Source organism: Microtus ochrogaster, chromosome 4 (genome assembly GCF_000317375.1).
Source record: "Microtus ochrogaster isolate Prairie Vole_2 chromosome 4, MicOch1.0, whole genome shotgun sequence".
Lineage (NCBI taxonomy): Eukaryota > Metazoa > Chordata > Mammalia > Rodentia > Cricetidae > Microtus > Microtus ochrogaster.
Window position 1 is genome coordinate 18,283,225 of NC_022011.1, and position 18,553 is coordinate 18,301,777.

The 18,553-nt window shown below is 49.1% G+C and overlaps 1 protein-coding gene across 2 annotated transcripts; it reads left to right on the forward strand.

The window, feature by feature from the left end:
• The first annotated feature begins 6,404 nt into the window (after positions 1-6,404).
• Positions 6,405-17,500, forward strand: Dhodh (dihydroorotate dehydrogenase (quinone)). 2 transcript variants are annotated; one of them, XR_003378767.1, is made up of 9 exons: positions 6,405-6,934; positions 8,987-9,199; positions 11,097-11,296; positions 12,890-12,972; positions 14,819-15,006; positions 15,421-15,534; positions 16,121-16,274; positions 16,539-16,694; positions 17,166-17,262. XR_003378767.1 is itself a non-coding variant. In XM_005345701.3 (9 exons), the coding sequence occupies exons 1-9, from the start codon at positions 6,914-6,916 to the stop codon at positions 17,218-17,220; spliced, it is 1,188 nt and encodes a 395-aa protein (XP_005345758.1). In that variant the 5' UTR covers positions 6,405-6,913; the 3' UTR covers positions 17,221-17,500. The 2 variants fall into 2 exon arrangements, 1 of the variants encoding a protein (XP_005345758.1); XM_005345701.3 differs by having other exon boundaries at positions 16,535-16,694; positions 17,166-17,500.
• The last annotated feature ends 1,053 nt before the right edge of the window (positions 17,501-18,553 follow it).

Genomic DNA, 18,553 nt, shown 5'->3' on the forward strand with positions numbered 1-18,553 from the left:
AAAAAAAAACCAAAAAAAAAAAAAAAAAAAGAATAGGGAATGCAGTCAATAAATGGACAAATGATCTGAACTAGCATCTCAGGAGATACACTAATGGCCGATAAAATATAAGGGATAAATACTAAGCATCCTTAGGGATTGACCGAGTGTCACAGAAATAGAAGAAAAAAATAAACTGTCCCCCACAGGAGCAGATTGTTCTTTCTTATGACTGATTTCACTTTATTTTATGTGCAATGGTGTGAAGGTGTCAGATCGCCCAGGAACTGGATTTACAATCACTTATAAGCTGCCATGTGGGTGCTGGGAATTGATCCATGATCCTCTGGAAGACAAGTCAGTGCTCTTAACCACTGAGCCATCTCTCCAGCTCCCAGATTGTTCTTTTTTTTGGTTTTCCGAGACAGGGTTTCTCTGTGGTTTTGGAGCCTGTCCTGGAACTAGCTCTTGTAGACCAGGCTGGCCTCGAACTCACAGAGATCCGCCTGCCTCTGCCTCCCGAGTGCTGGGATTAAAGGCGTGTGCCACCACCGCCCGGCCCAGATTGTTCTTTTATTAGCACTGTGAATGTTGACAGTCTCCTTCATGTGCATGTGGTGTGGGGGTCTTGGGGTTTTATAGGACGTGAAAGGGGGAAACTTTGGGGACCAAAGAATCCAGTCCATCTGCCTGTCACTTCCCTCATGGTCTGGAAGTGGTGGGTGTCAGTGGGTTTGATGTGTGGATCTCCTTATCAGAAACGTCCACTAGTGTCATCAGTCAGTCAGCTTTCCTGCCCAGAGCTTCTCAGTTCACCTGACACTTTTAGGTCATTAACCCTTCATCTCCAGTCACCAGGAAAATGCCACCCAAAGCTGCACTGAGATTTCAGCTCTCCTCACTTAGAATGGCCAGCAGCAAAATGGGGGAAAGTGACCCTTGTACATTGTTGGTGGTAATGTAAGCAAGTGTAGCCTGTGGAAAATAATAGGGGAGCTCTAATCAACAAACTCAGAAGAACTGCTATGTGATCCTGCTATACCAGAACTAGTTGTGTTCCAAAGGGAGGAAAGTCAGCATCGAGAAGACAGCCTGTGTATCCATGCTGATCTGAGTACCATTCGCCACAGCCAAGCCACAACATCAGCCCGGATGACCAACTAAAGAAGAGATGGTGGACATACACGGCAGAGTCTATTTGTTCAGGAAGGATGAGATCATGCCATTTGCCAGGAAATGGATGGAACCAGAGGTTTTCATGCTAAGCAAAATAAGTCAGATGCAGCTGATCAATTATCACACATTTTCTTTCTAGAGGCTAGAACTTAAAGGTGACCTGAAGCCAATAGAGGAAACACTATGGAAAGTTCAGGAGACTAGGGAGAGGGAGGAGAAGGAGAAGCTAGGACAGCTTAGACAGGAGTAGGAACCAGACTGAAATAGGATAGATTCAGGTATGGACTTGCTACAGTGAATCTCATTAGCATATCGTTAGTGTGGATTATCATAGTACACATTCTATAAAGGATGGACGGTATTCCAGGACACATGCGCTAATGCAATGTAGTAAAGCAAATGAACATGTCTGTCATCTCAGAGCTACCCTCCAACATGCTTTTGTGACAGAGCAGTTGGAATCTACTCATGCAGCAGGGCTCCGTTTCCCAGAAGGGTTTTAATGGGTAAGAACATAAATACCATCGCCAATAAATCTCCGGGCTTGCGTGTCCTCCATATTTGCCGCCATTGGGATTGATTCAGATGGCTGTATTCTGTTTAAGTGCACAAAACCAAAAGCACACATGAACTGTATTTTAAAGATCTTACCTAGTCATTAAAGCCAGATAAACAGTTGATGAAAGAATGAATTTTTTTTTTAAAAAAAGCAAACAAAACTAGAAACCAATAAAGCTCACACTTGGCTGAACCCAACAGCAAATCTGTGTGGTTCTGGCTTATGACTGCACCGTCTCCTTTGCCTGAGGCATGCACAGTACTTCACGCCATTGGGAAACTTCAATTCCCTCATTGCTTTTGGATTATTGGTTCGCTGAAAAACCTTTGTGTTTACAGAGCTTACCCCTTGGCCTCCACCTGTGGTACACCCTTCGTTGATTTGTCCAGCTGGTCTTTTTCTTTTGTGCATGATCATAGAAGCAAGCAAATACAGTACTGAACCACCTGGCAGCTTTCAGGGTTGAGATGGTCATCTAAGCAACCCAAATAATGCTTCTTTTCTCTTCACCTGTGTTTTTAGTGTGCATGTTACTGGGATGGGATTCAGGGCCCCGTGTATGAACTCTACCATGGAGCCGTAGCCTCAGTTCTTAATGCCCTTATGAGTTTGAAAACCATTGTAGAAACAGACATCTCTGAAGTCGGAAGCTGAGGACCTATCCCCTTAGTTTGAAAACGCTGCAGTATCCTATTGAAGGGCATCATCTGGTCCATACTTTGAAAACGTCTAATTCGGGAAGAAATGAAATTATTGTACTTAATGATGAGAGGAAGAAGGTTCTGGTGAGTAATGCATTGAGAAGAACCAGGAGTAAAAGATCGTCTCACTCACAAAGACAAATTCTTCGGGACACCCAGACTATGCAGAGAAACCCTGAGAACCAGGAGGGCATGGGATGATAATATCATTCCTGGAGCAAATAACCAAGATGACTAGACCCAACAATGTTATCTGCCGGTGCTGATGGAGCTGTGGCGACCTCACAGGACAGGTGCACTTATCCACTTCCCAATCACAGAAGAACCAATGCAGAAGGAAATAGAAGGGATCCTGTAAACATTCATGATTTCTTAAAAAAAAAAAATTGAAGGCTGCGTGTGATAAACCTATATTCAAGTGGGGAACACGGAAAGCATTTCCTCTAAATTCAGGGAGGATTAAAAGGTGTCCATTCTTCCCAGCTGGCTGGTGTTGTGTCTCAACGCAAGTTGGAGTCATCAGAGGAAGGAGCCTCAGTTGAGGAAATGTCTTCATGAGATCCAGCTCTAAGGCATTTTCTCATTTAGTGATCAATGGGGAAGGGCCAGCCCATGGTGGGTGGTGTCATCCATGGGTCGGAGGTCTTGGGTTTTATAAGAAAGCAGGCTGAGCAAGCCATGAGGAGCAAGCCAGTAAGCAGCACCCCTCCATGGCCTCTGCATCAACTCCTGCCTCCAGGATCCTGCCTTGTCTGAGTTCCTCTTCTGACTTCCTTCAGTGATGAACAGTAATGCTGAAGTTAAGCCCAATAAACACTTCCCTCCCCATCTTGTTTCTTTGGTCATGGTGTTTCATTGCAGGACTAGAAACCCTAACTAAGGCACCAGATTTATTCAGTAAAGCACTAGAATTACTCACTAGAACAATGAGGCAAGAAAAATAAAAAGAGCTACAAACAGGAAGGGGAGAACCCAAATTATCCCTGTCTACAGATAATATAAGCCTATACTTTAAAGGACCTTGAGGAGTGGGGGCTTGGAGAGATGGATCATCGGTTAAGAACACTAGCTGTTCTGCCGGGCGGTGGTGGCGCACGCCTTTAATCCCAGCACTCGCACTCGGGAGGCAGAGGCAGGCGGATCTCTGTGAGTTCGAGACCAGCCTGGTCTACAGAACGAGTTCCAGGACAGGCTCCAAAGCTATAGAGAAACCCTGTCTCGAAAAAAAAAAAACTAAAAAAAAAAACTAGCTGTTCTTCCAGAGAACTCAGGTTCAATTCCCAGCATCCACATGGCAGCTCACTGTTTGGTTGGGGGCTTCACCCCAGCTCCTGGCATCCATTTTGGAACATTGGGTGGAAAATTCCATTTCAAGCCACCTCCCCTGGGAGTTGCCTCAGTCCAAACGCCACCTCCAAGAAAGCCTGCCAAATGGTGACCTCTCCCCAGGGAAGGTCAAGACCACTCCCACAGGCTATTTAAACTGTCGTCCTCTCCCCCACCCCCCCAGAACTAACACAAGATCTTTCTGGTTCTCCATGGTCTTCCTGGTCCCCCCTTTCCCCCTTGTTTTCCCGGAGGGCCACCTAGGAGCGTTAGCATCCATTAAACCTGGACTTCTAATTCTGTCTGATTTGGTTTGATTTGGATTATTGCATTGGTGGAGAGGTTTTTCAGGCCGAAAAAAACTAAACATCTAGAGGTCCCACAGAGATGGGCTGTTTTTCCTATTGGCCCAGGGCTACATGTTGGAAAATGATCTTCTTGCCTGTGCTCTCCGCCAGGCTAAGATTGGCTTTGTCTGGGTGAGTTCTCCTTTTTCAAGTCCATGCCCCTAGGGTCCAGGGCTTGCAAGTTTGTACAAACCCTCAAGATTTAGGCATAGGCAAGGACTTTGTGGATGGAAAGTCATTAACCTAGGAAATAGCAAGGATTGGCAATTGGAAGAAATTTAAAATCATGAAATTAAAAATCTGTTCAGCAAAGGAAACAGTTACCAGAGTAAGAAACAGACGAGAGAAAAAGCCTTGCCAGCTACCTATCTGACAGTGGGCTAATATCTAGCATATAAAAAGCACTAAACATAAAGACCAGCCCTCCCCAAGTAACCTAATCAATAAATGGGCAAATGAAATGAGCAGACAACTCTCTAGAGTAGCATGAATGGCCAATAAGTCATAGGAAGAAATGTTCAGCATCCTTAGCTTTCATGGACATGCAGATCATAGCTACAGGAACATTCAGTTTCAATCCTTGGCATGTCTTTCATGAAGAAAAGAAACAACTATGTTGGCAAGGATCCAACCAAGAGGGAAACCTTGAACTCTGCTTGTGAGAATATAAATTGACAGAGCCATTACCTGTGAAAGCCTGGTAACCTGAGTTGGAACCCCAGAGCCCACAGGATACAGAGATAAGCATCTGTATCCAGCATTCCTACAGGAGTTGGGAGATACAGACAGAATCGCCTGCTAGCCCAGTGGTAAACATCTGTATCCAGCATTCCTGCAGGAGTAGAGAGATAGAGACAGAATCGCCGGGTAGCCCAGAGTATGCAGTGCTGCAGAAACAAGAGCGGTCCTGCTCCTCAACAAGGCAGAGAGAACAGAGTCTTGAAAGTTGTCCTCTGGACTCCACATGTCTGCCATAGCAGGCTGGTGCCTGAACTCTCACACACGGAAGAAAAATTTAAAAGCAACCAACAGACAGAATCACCACCAAAAAGTCTGAGCTATGTCATTTCTAGGAATATGTATACTCCCAAAGGAATATACCTAGCACACAACAGAGGTACTGTGCACCATTCCCCCCCCCCCCCCCCAGCGCTATTCAGAGCAGCCAAGTTATGGAATCTGCTATAGAAGAACAGATAAAGATAATATGGTATATATAGGTGTAGAACAATAGTCATCCATTAAAAAGACTGTAAGGAGATAATTTACAGGAAAATATATGGGACTGAAGATCATGTTAAGTGAAGCAAGCCAATCTCCAAAAGCCAAATATGTTTTTTTTTCTCAAATGCACAAGAGACTTAAGATTTAATCATTTTAAATCATGTGTAGGTGTATGTGTCTGCATGTGGGTATGTGCAAACAAAGAATAGAATCTCCTGAAACTGGAGTTACAGGCAGTTGTGAGCCACCTGTTTGGGTGCTTGGACGGGAACTCGGATCCTCTCCAGCAAGTGTTAAGAGCTGAGCCATCTCTACAGTCTCCCCCAACTTGTCCCAAATTATGTCCTAAAGTGGGGGAGTAAAAATTTATGTATTTATTGTTTACAACGTTCTGGCATGAGTGCGCTCAATAAAACAGAATTCTTTTTTTTAATTAATTAATTTATTTATTTATTAAAGATTTCTGCCTCCTCCCCGCCACCGCCTCTCATTTCCCTCCCCCTCCCCCATCAGGTCCCCCTCCCTCGTCAGCCCGAAGAACAATCAGGGTTCCCTGCCCTGTGGGAAGTCCAAGGACCACCCACCTCCATCCAGGTCTAGTAAGATGAGCATCCAAACTGCCTAGGCTCCCACAAAGCCAGTAAATACAGTAGGATCAAAAACCCATTGCCATTGTTCTTGAGTTCTCAGTAGTCCTCATTGTCCGCTATGTTCAGCAAGTCCGGTTTTATCCCAGGCTTTTTCAGACCCAGGCCAGCTGGCCTTGGTGAGTTCCCAATAGAACATCCCTATTCTCTCAGTGTGTGGGTGTACCCCTCGCGGTCCTGAGTTCCTTGCTCGTGCTCTTTCTCCTTCTGCTCCTGATTTGGACCTTGAGATTTCAGTCCGGTGCTCCAATGTGGGTCTCTGTCTCTGTCTCCTTTCATCGCCTGATGAAGGTTAATATTCAGGAGGATGCCTATATGTTTTTCTTTGGGTTCACCTTCTTATTTAGCTTCTCTAGGATCGCGAATTATAAGCTCACTGTCCTTTAATTATGGCTAGAAACCAAATATGAGTGAGTACATCCCATGTTCCTCTCTTTGGGTCTGGCTTACCTCACTCAGGATAGTGTTTTCTATTTCCATCCATTTGCATGCAAAATTCAAGAAGTCATTGTAAAACAGGATTCTTAAGTTGACAGTCATACCGAAGCTCTGGCATAAAGACAATCATGCGGAACCTTCGGGCTATAGTCCTTTGTTTCCTTCCGAAAGGTAGGAAAGCATTAGGGTAATACACACTGACTTCGGAGGCGTCTATTCCCCACTCCAGAGGCTTCTGGAAACCTCTTCCTCACTGATGCACATAAGAGAGGGTGTGGAATTTCGGACAAGCTCGGCGCAGTAGCGAGCATTCTTCAGAAGGCATGACACCGGTAAAAGAGAACACAGCGAGGGAGGAACGGAAGAGGTCCGGTTCCAGGCAGAACGCACGCTTGCGAGCGTCCACTCAACATCTAGGGGTGGGGCTGGGTCTGCAGGCAGTGGGGAGATAGGTGGAGCTGAGCCCACATTCTCCAATGGAGTGGAGGCAGAGGCGGGCCCAGTGGCCGAAGGAGCATGGCGTGGAGACAATTGCGAGTGAGTCCTGCCGTGGGAGTTCACGCGTGGTCGGAGCACAGGATGGGAGGAGATGAGGCGGGGAGCGTGAAAGGCTGGGGCCCTTGCAGCGTATCTTGCACGGGTGCGCAGCTAGGGGCATGCCAAAAGCAAGCGTGCCTGGCAGAGGCTGGTCTGAGTATGAGCGACCGATGGCATTTTTTTTTTTTAAAACTGAGCTAATATCTGACCTCTGTGAGCACATGGTCTTCTAGCCTTGTAGAAAGGACCCAGGACAGAATGAAATAAGACATGCGACCACCCTTCTAGATTCAGTGTGGTTAAAATGGGAGCCTAGGGTGAAGAGTCCTTGGTTGTGTCCCTGGTTTGGGAAAGAGTGCGCAGATAGTGCTGCCTGAGACGTGGGGCATTTCTGCAAACTCCCAGGAGGAGGGAGAATGAATACCTGGTTTGCTGTGGGCGAATCTGAGCACATCCTCTACTTCCTTGTTTAGTGAACAAATCCCATTAAAAAATAAAATTATGTGTAGGTGTGGGGAGGGGTGGAAGGGTGAATACAGGTGCCCCCTGAAACCAGCTGTGTTGGAGCCCCTAAAGCTCGAGTTACAGGCCTGGTGGTGAGCTGTCTGACACGGGAACGGGAGCCGAACTCTGGTAGAGCAGCAAGTGCGCTTAGCCACTGAGCTATCTCCAGCCCCCAGATCTGTATCCTGGCTGACATCACTCTCGTTTCTCCTGCTTCATTTTAAGCAATGCTTTCCTTTTAGTTCCAAACAGATCTCCATTCTCTGGCCCTTCCTTGGCTTCAGCCCCCTGGAGATCCACCTGCTTCCTGCTCTTTAGCTTTTGTGTCTCCGTTGAGAGTCAGTAACTCGCTTCCTCAAGATGTTTTCATTGCTTTCTCCTTCATGTCAGTTTCCTTGGCTCATGATGATTGATTTGTGGCTTCCTTAGGTTACACTCTTCTGAAGGACAGGGACCAGCTCTGGTTTGCTTGCTTTTGAAGGACTGAATGAATGCATTAGCCACTTAGCATCTGGTGGTGCTAATCAGCAAAAAGCCTTGTGAACCACTTTTGGGCTCCCGGGTAGTGATTCTCTACCCAGAGAGTAAAGCTATGTTTATATTGTAGCCACTTTTATATTATACACAAAGGACATTTCAGACCAGTAACCGGTATACTTTCAAAATATAAACACCATGCGCTAATAAAGGCTAAATGAAAACATGAATTTCAGAACACAATTCACCTACAGGTTTTTGGTGGTTTTTTAAATTTTTTATTTTTATTTATTTATTTATTTTTTATTGAGACATGGTTTCTCTGTAACTTTGTAGCCTGTCCTGGAACTAGCTCTTGTAGACAAGACTGGCCTTGAACTCACAGAGATCTGCCTGCCCCTGCCTCTTGAGTGCTGGGATTAAAGGTGTGCACCACCACTGCCTGGCTGATGATCAGGTGTTTAAGCCTCTACCTCTACCTCTACCTCTACCTCTGGTCTACAGAGCTAGTTTCAGGACAGCCAGGACTGTTACAGGGAAACCGAAAAAACAAAAACAAAAGGTACTTATATTTCTGGCAAAGTTACCGTATATTTGTGAAATGTGGGGAGTGGGTGTTTGGTGGTGAACTACAGCTTGTTCTTTGGCTCAGATAATAGGAAGGTTTTTAAACCTGCCTAAATAGCAATAGCAAGTTCAAACATAGGGAAATTAGTGTGTTAACTTTAATCAAAGAAGAAGATTGACAGGACTGATTTCTCCATGCCAAATCTATCAGCATTGACCCTTCTTCATTAACTAGTAAAAATTCTCCCGTGTGGCCCCTAGCTTGAAAATTTCCTGCCTGGTTCTTAGGAAAAAAAAAAAAACTATTCAGGACTAGAATCTGTGTAAGCAATGTGGGTACTATGTCTACAAAGGCTGGTGTGTGAGAGGGCAGGCTATGAAGGGGGGCAGTGTGAGCAGGGAAGGGCTCTCAATTCATGTAGATGTAATGTCCTCAGGGTGAGGAAGGGTGCTGCAGCCTGGCCTGATGAGGGTCTCCATGGAGGCTTTCTTTTCCCCCACTAGAAGCGGGCCCTGGATGCAGCCATCATCCTCGGAGGCGGAGGACTTCTCTTCACCTCTTACCTGACAGCCACAGGCGATGACCATTTCTACGCGGAATACCTCATGCCGGCCCTGCAGAGGCTGCTAGACCCAGAATCAGCCCACCGCCTCGCTGTTCGCTTCACGTCCCTGGGGCTCCTTCCTCGAGCTCCATTTCAGGACTCTGACATGCTGGTAGGTGTCCCTGGGTCACACTGTGTTACATTTAGGTGTGTGGGAGAGGTCACATCCTTCAGCACTTGTGTCCTCTGCTGTGACTGTGCTTTTGAAAACCAGAGCTGCAGGTCCGCAGGCAGTTGGGACCTGGAGCCCAGGCTGAGGAAGCGTCTTCTGAACTTACGGAAGAGCACTCACCACGTAGCTTAGGTCACAACTTTAATCCTCACCACTGCTGTTTGAGGTTGGTCCTATCTCATCTCCATCCACAGAGCAGGAAACTTGCCCAAGGTCATGCAGCTGGGAGGTGGCAGGACCAGGATTCGAACCCATGGAGTCTGACTCCAGTGTCCAACCTTGGCCACTGGCCTGCCTTGCTGAAATCCCTCTGCTGAGCAGGGACATCTTCTGTAGTTGTTAAACAGCTAATGCATGCAGTGTTAGCTTGGAAGGGTCGTCTCTTTTAGATACTGTGTCCTCTGTCTGGGTAGGTGTGAAGGGTCAGGAGGATACTGCAGTCCAACCAGATGGGTCCTTTCTCCCTCTGCCCCCAACAGAAGCAGGCCCTGGGTGTACTCATCATCCTGAGGGGGTGGAGGACTTAAGTCCTAGGTAACCAGCTGCCCCAGTCACATCCAGTCACAACTCACTTCTCTGGCCCAGAGTCAGTGTGGCCCTTCTGCTGTCTCTTTCTTTGGATGCTACCTTTCTCTCTCTCTCTCTCTCTCTCTCTCTCTCTCTCTCTCTCTCTCTCTCTCTCTCTCTCTCGTTGAAACAGGTTTTCTCCGTATAGCTCTGGCTATCCTGGAACTTACCCTGTAGACCAGGCTGGCCTCGAACTCAGAGATCCACCTGCCCCTGCCTCCCAAGTGCTGGGATCTAAGGCATGCGCCACCACCACCCAGCATACCCTTTTTCTTTTGAGAGGGGTCCATGTTGTCCAGGTTGATCTCAAACTTGTGGGCTGAAATGATTTCTGGGCCTCAGCTTCCTGAGTAAGTGGGACCATACAGTATGTCCCACCGTGCAGTGGTCCCTACTCCCCGGCAGCCAGGCCAGTTGCTCCTCGTATCCCACTTTTCCTCCCTCGATTTACTTCTCTGCCCAAGGCTTCAGTTCCCTGTCCTGACTCGGCTCTCCTGGGAGGGTGGGGGTGCTTTTGGGATGCTTGGCTGCCCAGGTCTGACTGACCGGTTTAACCATAATCTCAGAGAAGCTTAACAACGCCGCAGGCTCTGTCACACAGCCAGGGACAAGAACCGGCTTGAGGGCCTGTTAGAGCCGCACTTCTCGCCTCTTGGCTCTGAGGTGCTGCATGCACATTCTTACCTTCCTGTGCCCTTTCTCGTCTCCTGTGGATTTCAAGACCATGTGACTTTCCCCTTGGGGACACTTACCTGACCTCTAAGAGCTCACTGGAACCAGCACCAGTGCCGGCCAGTGTCCTCCCTCCAACTCTCCATGATGCTCATTGCTGCTGGCTTCTGGTCAGTCATGGAGGAAAGGTCAACTGGTACTTGTATACTAGAGGCGGGTGACGGGCTCGGCTGCGTGGTACTCACTGGTGTCCGAGTAGCATGACCTAAAGGCTGACGACACCCAAGGACTCCTTCTCCTGCCCAGGTTGAGTAGATAAGAAGAGCCACCATAATTGTGCTGGATAACACCTGTCTCCTGTTCTCCTGTGGTGGGATACGGCCTCTCCCTCAGCCTTGAGGCCTTCGGTGTCAGACTCCAGCAGACATCAGAAACACCTGCAGATAGACACCTCAGAATGTCCTTCCTCCCAACGATCCCTATTCTGTGGGCCCACTGCTCAGCAAGCTCTAGGGGACTTCTGATTCAGGACGCAGGGAGTCCTGCTGTGAGAACTACTTGGTATAGCCGTACACCTCTGCCCTTGTCTCCTTTCCAGGAAGTGAGAGTCCTGGGCCGTAAATTCCGAAATCCAGTAGGGATTGCTGCAGGATTTGACAAACATGGAGAAGCTGTGGATGGCCTCTACAAGCTGGGCTTTGGTTTTGTTGAGGTCGGAAGTGTGACTCCCCAGCCTCAGGAAGGAAACCCCAGACCCAGAGTATTCCGCCTCCCGGAGGACCAAGCTGTCATTAACAGGTAGGGGGTGGCTCAGTGTTTTGGGGAGTATCTCCTCCCCTGCTGGAATCTCTGAGATGGAAGACCCGCCTTCTGCTTTTCTCCTAAGATGGAAGGACATTCTGTCATTTGGAGTATTCAGGAGCCCTTTTGAATATAAGGCAGCGCTCAACCCAACCTTGGAAAACAGCTGTTAGGATTGTACCAGGTGTTCCTGCTGAGGCTCAGAACTGGTGCTGGCTGCAAAGATCAGCTGGGAAAGGCTTGGACTTGACAGTGTGCACTTTTCTACATTGTTACTCCCTTGCCCTGGTCCAGGGTTGGCCTATAGGAATATAATGATCTCCCTTGTAATTTGAAATATTCTCATGACTACATTAAAAACTAGAAAAAGGAATGAATTTGATACTTATTTATAATTATTAAGATTTAATTATAAACAATGTATTCTAAAACCATCTTAACATGCAGTCGATGTAAAAATCATTGGCTAACTACACTCCCCTTTTATTGGCTTCTGGTTCTCCGGCACCCACGTGCCTTTACTTCTGGGTCCTCTGACTTGGGCAGAGCTGGTGGCTACATGCTGCCAGCGGCCTTGGTACTGCACAATTGGCCCTTGCTTTGGATGAACAAGGACGGAGTGTTCAACATGTACGGCTGCTCTTAGGAGGAGGAGTTCTTCCGACTGCGTGAAGCCTCAGCCTTCATGGTTCTGAGTACTTAATATAACTGCAAAGGGAAGACCTTCGTACTTTTTTGCTGGGAGATTTTTGAAGAGCTTCCTGGTGAGGATTTCGGCAGACCTGTGGCTGTGCTTCCTACTGCTTATTTCAGAAAGCTTCTCGACAGGTCATAGATCTTTATTTTTCTGTTGCATTACGGCAGGGACCAGTGTCTTTAGGGCTGGGCAGACAAAATACCTGTGTTTCTGATTTGGCTGTTCCATGAGACTTTGGGTAATGTACTTGGCAGAGCCCCGTGGGGCAGGGAATGGTGAGGGGCAGGCATCTGTGCTCCTGGATGCATGCACACTTAGCCTTCTTGCTCATGTCCGTGGCATGTGTTCAGCACAGACTTGCTGAAGGATGGCTATTTACTGCGCCAGCATATCACGGTCACTGCCCATGCTGCGTTGCTCTGGCTGCAAGCTACAAAGTGATGTAACCAGACCCCGTTAGCTATTATTCTTGTTACTGGGACAGAGTTCTGACAAAAAGCAGCTTAAGGAAGGGGTGTTTATTTTGGCTCACTGTCTTGAGAGTACAAGCCTTCCTGGTGGCAGCAGCCTAAGGCAGAGGGCCACTTTGCACCTGCAGTGAAGAAGCAGGAAGTGGAGGATGCTGGTGCTTGGGTCACTTTCTCCTTACTCGGTTTGGGTTGTGAGCCTGTGGGATGGTGCTGCCTGTGTTCGTGGTGGGTCCTCCCTGCTCCATTCAACCTTCCTGGGAGCAGTCATACAGACACACCACAGGTGTGTTTCCATGGCGATTCTAACTCCCACCCATTTGACAATAGAGAGGAGCCGGTGTGAGAGTGTGGAAATGGTCTCGGGTGCTTTTTTCAGCTGTCATCTCTAACTCCACCCCTTTCCTGTGTGTTTATGTGCACCAGGTACGGATTCAACAGCCACGGGCTCTCGGTGGTGGAACACAGGCTGCGGGCCCGACAGCAGAAGCAGACCAAGCTCACTGCAGGTAAAGTCGGGAGTCGTGGGAAGGTCTTTCTTCCTCTATACAGAGAAATACAGGGGGAGGGCATGCGACCCAGCGATAGGAAACAGACAATAAAAACCACACAAAGCCACTCAGGCTCCTCTCGTTTGGGGATTGTCCAGCTTCTACCTCAGCCTCAAAGGTCGTAACGGATGTCAGAATTCAGCACGGCCTTTCTGGTCTCCGGCACCCATGGAACCTGGATTGTGTCCTAACTTGGGGGCTTGGGGTTAGCAGAGAGCATGTGGGTAGCTAAGATGTGACCCGAGTGCATCTGCACATGTCCAGCACGGCTGTCCTTTCGTTCATTGTGTAAATGGTGTGTGCTACGAGCTAAAGAGCAGGGCAGAGGTGTCTCAGGCCTACCCACTCTGGACCAGCTGTCCTCAGAGGTGTCTCACGCCTACCCACTTGGGACCAGCTGTCCTCAAGCCTCACTTTTGGTGGCTTTTCGTGGAGATGTCTTTGTCCTCTGTGGTCTGCTTTGCGCTCAGAGGTGCATTTTGGGGTCAGAGCCCTGGGTGATGGCCCTCTGCCCATAGCTCCCCGCTCCTCACATACCTTCTGTAGTTCTGGGGGCTTTTCTCCTTCGCCTCGACAAGGTCTTTCAGGAGCTCCTAGTCTCATTTGATGGCCTATAGCGTGAAGGTTAAGCCAAGGACTTCTGCGTTTATTTGAGGAGCTAAGGAAGAAAGGGCTGAAGCATGTGGCAAGCTCAGATGGTGGACATAGGAAACGACAGTGTTTAAAAACCATCGGCTTTGGCTGTGTGGTGCTGGCACACACCTTTAATCCCAGCACACTTGGGAGGCAGAGGCAGGAGGATCCCTGTGAGGTCGAGAAACCCTGTCTTGAAAAAGAAACAAACAAAACCCTAAAACAAAAACACAAACAGAACAAAACAAAACAGAAACCAGAAAACAAAACAATCCTGGCTTTGACAGAACCAGACCCTGCCAGCCCTGCAACTGTGAAGGTCTTAACATGATGTCCGTGGTTTGTGGTCTTCTCCTGCCTCCTGCCTTCCATCTCTTTTCAGTGCCTGCAGTGCTCTCTCTGTGGGCTGGCTTTCTCCCCATTGTCCCGTGCCCACCCTTCACCCTCAATCTGTGCCCTCACATCCATTGGAGTGAGGCCAAGTCCCGTGTCTGTGCCCTGCCCACAGGCATCTGCTGGCAGCTAGCGGCCTTGTAGACGCTTTCTGCCAGCACCAGGCCTAGGAACACGAGCTGATAGAAGAGACAGTGCTCTGTGTAAAGAGTAGCTCAGCCCTCCTCACTCCGCAATCGTGCCCGTGCACACGAATCGAGCACAGTGACAGGCCCAGCTACTCAGGAAGCCCTACTCTCCATGCGGCTCACTTGTGATCCTGGCCTGCAGGGTGCTGGACTTGAAGCTTCGAGACCACTTAGGAAATGTTACAGAAATCTGACTTTTAAACCGGTGACCAAGAAGGTGATGGGCTGTGAGAAGGCGGCCCTGGTTGACCTTGAACCTGCTATGTTGCTAAGGATGACCTTAAACTCCTGATTTTCTTACCTACACCTCCTGAGAACTGTGCTTACAAGTGCCCACCTTGCACAGCTTCCTCCTGTTTTTCTGCTTTTCCCCAGTATTTAGGCTTCTAATTTCTCTATTTAATTAAAAAGATAAAAGGCTTAGTATGCCAGAAGCTTCCTTGTATGTGCACGCACTTGTCATAGAGGCAGATGATGAAGCGGCTCTCAGCCATCAGGCAGCAGCCCCCAGAATGAACCTTCTCCGTCAGCCGATTCAGGGGAGTCCCACCTGTACTCAGAATGTTGCCTGGGAAACTTGCTCTTCACAGATGGGCTGCCCCTGGGAATCAACCTGGGGAAGAATAAGACTTCGGTGGATGCTGCTGCAGACTATGTAGAGGGCGTTCGTGTCCTGGGCCCCTTGGCTGACTACCTCGTAGTGAACGTGTCCAGTCCCAACACTGCTGGCCTGAGAAGCCTCCAGGGAAAGACTGAGCTGCGCCTCCTGCTGGCCAAGGTGTGTCATTACACCATCACATGTTCCTGCTGCCCTTACTCGGTTTGATCCTTCTGGTGAAGCTATTCTTCACATCTGGCCTAGGAACCCTCATCGTACCTTTTCCAGGCACCGTCTCATCTCTCACATCCCCAGTCATACCAATAGGCAGTTAACTGCTGTAAAACCACAGGCAGCCAGAGCTGGCACGGCTCTCAGGTGTCACTCTGTCCCCAGCACTGTGTGTGAACTGAATGAGTGCTCACTGCCTAGTCCTTGTGACACATCTCCTTGCTTGTTTTCAGGAACAAAACCAACCTGAGCGGTTATCCCAAGGGGAGAAACGGCTTGTGCTTTAGTTGACCGTATGTGAAAACGCCGATCCGCACTGCCGGGCTGTGGGGTGGGGTCCCCATCTCTGGCTTGTCCTCCTAGGTACTGCAGGAGAGGGACGCCTTGAAGGGAGTGCGGAAGCCGGCCGTGCTGGTGAAGATCGCCCCTGACCTCACGGCCCAGGACAAGGAGGACATTGCCAGTGTGGCGAGAGAGGTTTGAGTCAGGGTGGTCCCAGGTAGGGTGGGGGTAGCCTCCGTTGTCCATCGCTGCTGGGATAACACAAAATGGCATGGTTGGTGACTTCCTCTATGTGGAGTGGAAGGCTGGTTGGTTGCCTGTCACTGTATAGTCCACCCAGTGAGTGAAATGTGTTTGGCGAGTCTTTTTCTTGCTTCTGATCTGTCTAAGACCTGCGCTAACCTGTCTGTCAGTCTCACGTCTGTCCCTTTCCAGCCAGTCCCAACAGCAGGTTTCTCCGGCTATCCAGGGTGGTAGGAACACAGTCCAGCAGTCCTGGATTTCAGTCCTGTTGCTACCACGTACTCACTGAGATACTCCCAGACAGCTAAGGTCAAACCCTGCTTAGGCGCTGTCATGGGCTCGCTGTGAGACACTGCTGTGTCACATTGAGTGGCTCATTCTGATCCGTCTCTCCAGTCAAGGTGTGGGTGATACCGTGAGGGTCCTGCCCTACAGAACTGACCCCTGGCCTGCTGGCTGCCTCAGTCCTCAAAAGAGACAGTTTCATTGAGTCCCTCAGATCCATGGCTTGAGGCGCTTTCTCTGTCTCATGCTGCAGCTGGGCATCGATGGATTGATCGTCACAAACACCACAGTGAGTCGCCCTACCGGCCTACAAGGTGCTCTGCGCTCTGAGGTGGGAGGACTGAGTGGGAAGCCACTCCGAGATTTGTCAACGCAGACCATCCGGGAGATGTACGCCCTCACTCAAGGCAAGGCTTCCTTAGGCTCACGAGGCCCTGGTTCTTCCCTCGTCCGTTATGTTTGCCAGGACCAAGGCCTGATGGACGCCTGAGTCCTTACACCCTCCTCCCTGATGGACGCCTGGGTCCTTACACCCTCCTCCCTGATGGACGCCTGGGTTCTTACACCCTCCTCCCTGATGGACACCTGGGTTCTTACACCCTCCTCCCTGATGGACGCCTGGGTCCTTACGCCCGCCTCCCTGGCCTTGCTGTGTGCTTCTCTCCAGGCAGGATTCCCATTATTGGGGTTGGTGGTGTGAGCAGCGGGCAGGATGCGCTGGAGAAGATCCAGGCTGGGGCCTCCCTGGTGCAGCTGTACACGGCCCTCACCTTCCTGGGGCCGCCTGTTGTGGTCAGGGTCAAGCGTGAGCTGGAGGCACTTCTAAAGTGAGTGGGGCTTGACGCAGCCTGACAGGGAAGTTGGTCAGAGAGGTTAACTAGAAAGTGACACTGGCCATCCGTCTGTTGTGCATGCCCAGAGGGCTGAAGGGAAACACAGATGCAGGGCGGGAAAATGTCTCTGCTGCATCTTTGGCCAAGGACAAACAGTGCCAAGAGAATTCAGTGATTCTGAGGCGGAGCTCATTACAAGGCAGGGCCTGCCACTTGCCCAGGGACCAGGGATGGAGGAATCCTAGCAGAACGAACCAGGTAGTGAATTGACGACATTGACTAGTGTCTGGGAACTGCGGTATAAAGTCACTTCCCTTCCTGCACAGAAGGCCCGGGCAGACGGGTGCGGGGGCCTGGGTGAGGGCAGAGTAGTGGTCATAAGATGTGCTGGGTGGGGTGGTGTGGCAAGAGGTGTGCCCATGGCAAGCATGGGCCTCCTGACGACAGACTTTGTTTTCTTTCCAGAGAGCGGGGTTTTAACACAGTCACAGAGGCCATTGGCGCAGATCACCGGAGGTGACAGCTCCTACCAGACGCCCCATCCAGAACGGGCGTACCTCGAGCCCCCGGTGACTGCATCATGAGAGGAAGCTCTGTCTCAAGCCATGACCTTTGAACTGTGGGCCCAGCTGTACTGCACAAGTGTCCCAGGTGTCACTAGACAGTGGAGGCGTTCTCTAATGAGACCACAGACTCTAGTGTCACTTTTTGGGTCTAAGTCCTGGGATCTCTCAGTAGTATAAGGACATTGGCTCTTTGGGAGGAAAAATCATGGAGAAAATAAAGCCATTTAAACCTGTTTTAAAATCCTGTCCCTTCTGGGGGGCCAGGTCTCTGCCCATATGCTGAAGGTCTTTCTGGGTCTCCACTCCCTGGTCTACAGGGGGCTTCCCAGAACTCTGCCTTTCAGTTGACTTCATTTCTATTACATCTGACTTTATTTTGAGAATATTTCAAACATAGTCAAAAGTTGCAGGAATAGTCAGTGAAGTCTATGTGTCCTTCATTTTGAGCCACCAGGGGTCACCATTTGTCACAGTGGCTTCTCTGTCCTTCTCTTTCTCTGCACACACACACACACACACACACACAGAGAGAGAGAGAGAGAGAGAGAGAGAGAGAGAGAGAGAGAGAGAGAGAGAACATTGCTAGCATATGCTATTATTGCTGAAACATTTTAGACGGTGTCATTACTTTCCCTCATGAGAAGCCAGCCTGATTCTCCAAAGCATATCATATCACTGCTTAAATTTCAAAAGCACTATGTTTCTTAGAGATTCTTTTTTCTTTGATAAAACACTATTACCAAAAGGGTTTATTTTGTCTTATGCTTCTGGATCACACTCCTTACTAAGGGAAAGTCAGGACAGGATCTCAAGCAGGGCAGGACCTGATGCAGAGGCCATGGAGGGAGCATCTACTGGCTTACTCTTTATGGCTTGCTAAGTCTGCTTTCCTCCAGGACACAGGACTGTCTGCCCAGTGGTGGCCCCAGCCAAAGAGGTCTGTGCTCTCCTCTGTCAATCATTAATCAAGAAAATGTATCACAGGCCACGCTGGTAGGGGCATTTCCTCAGCTGAGGTTCTCTCTAGTGATGGTTCTGGCCTGTATCAAGCTGACCTAAAAACTAGCCAGTACACTATATATTATTCTCAAAGATTAAAAAAATACAGTACTCTCAGCCAGGTGTGGTGGCATATGCCTTTAATCCAGCGCTCAGGAAGCAGAGACAGGTGGATCTCTTTTGAGTTTGAGGTTAGCCTGGTCTACAGAGCGAGTTCCAGGACAGCCAGGGCCACACACAGAGAAACCCTGACTCAAAACAACAAAACCGTACTCTCAAATGTGTAAA

Excerpts from the sequence above, each read along its gene's own strand:
- Dhodh (XM_005345701.3), top strand. The coding sequence starts at position 6,914 with ATGGCGTGGAGACAATTGCGA. Across the intron at positions 11,297-12,889 it reads GACCAAGCTGTCATTAACAG|GTACGGATTCAACAGCCACG; the intron begins GTAGGGGGTGGC and ends TATGTGCACCAG. Across the intron at positions 15,535-16,120 it reads TTGCCAGTGTGGCGAGAGAG|CTGGGCATCGATGGATTGAT; the intron begins GTTTGAGTCAGG and ends CTCATGCTGCAG.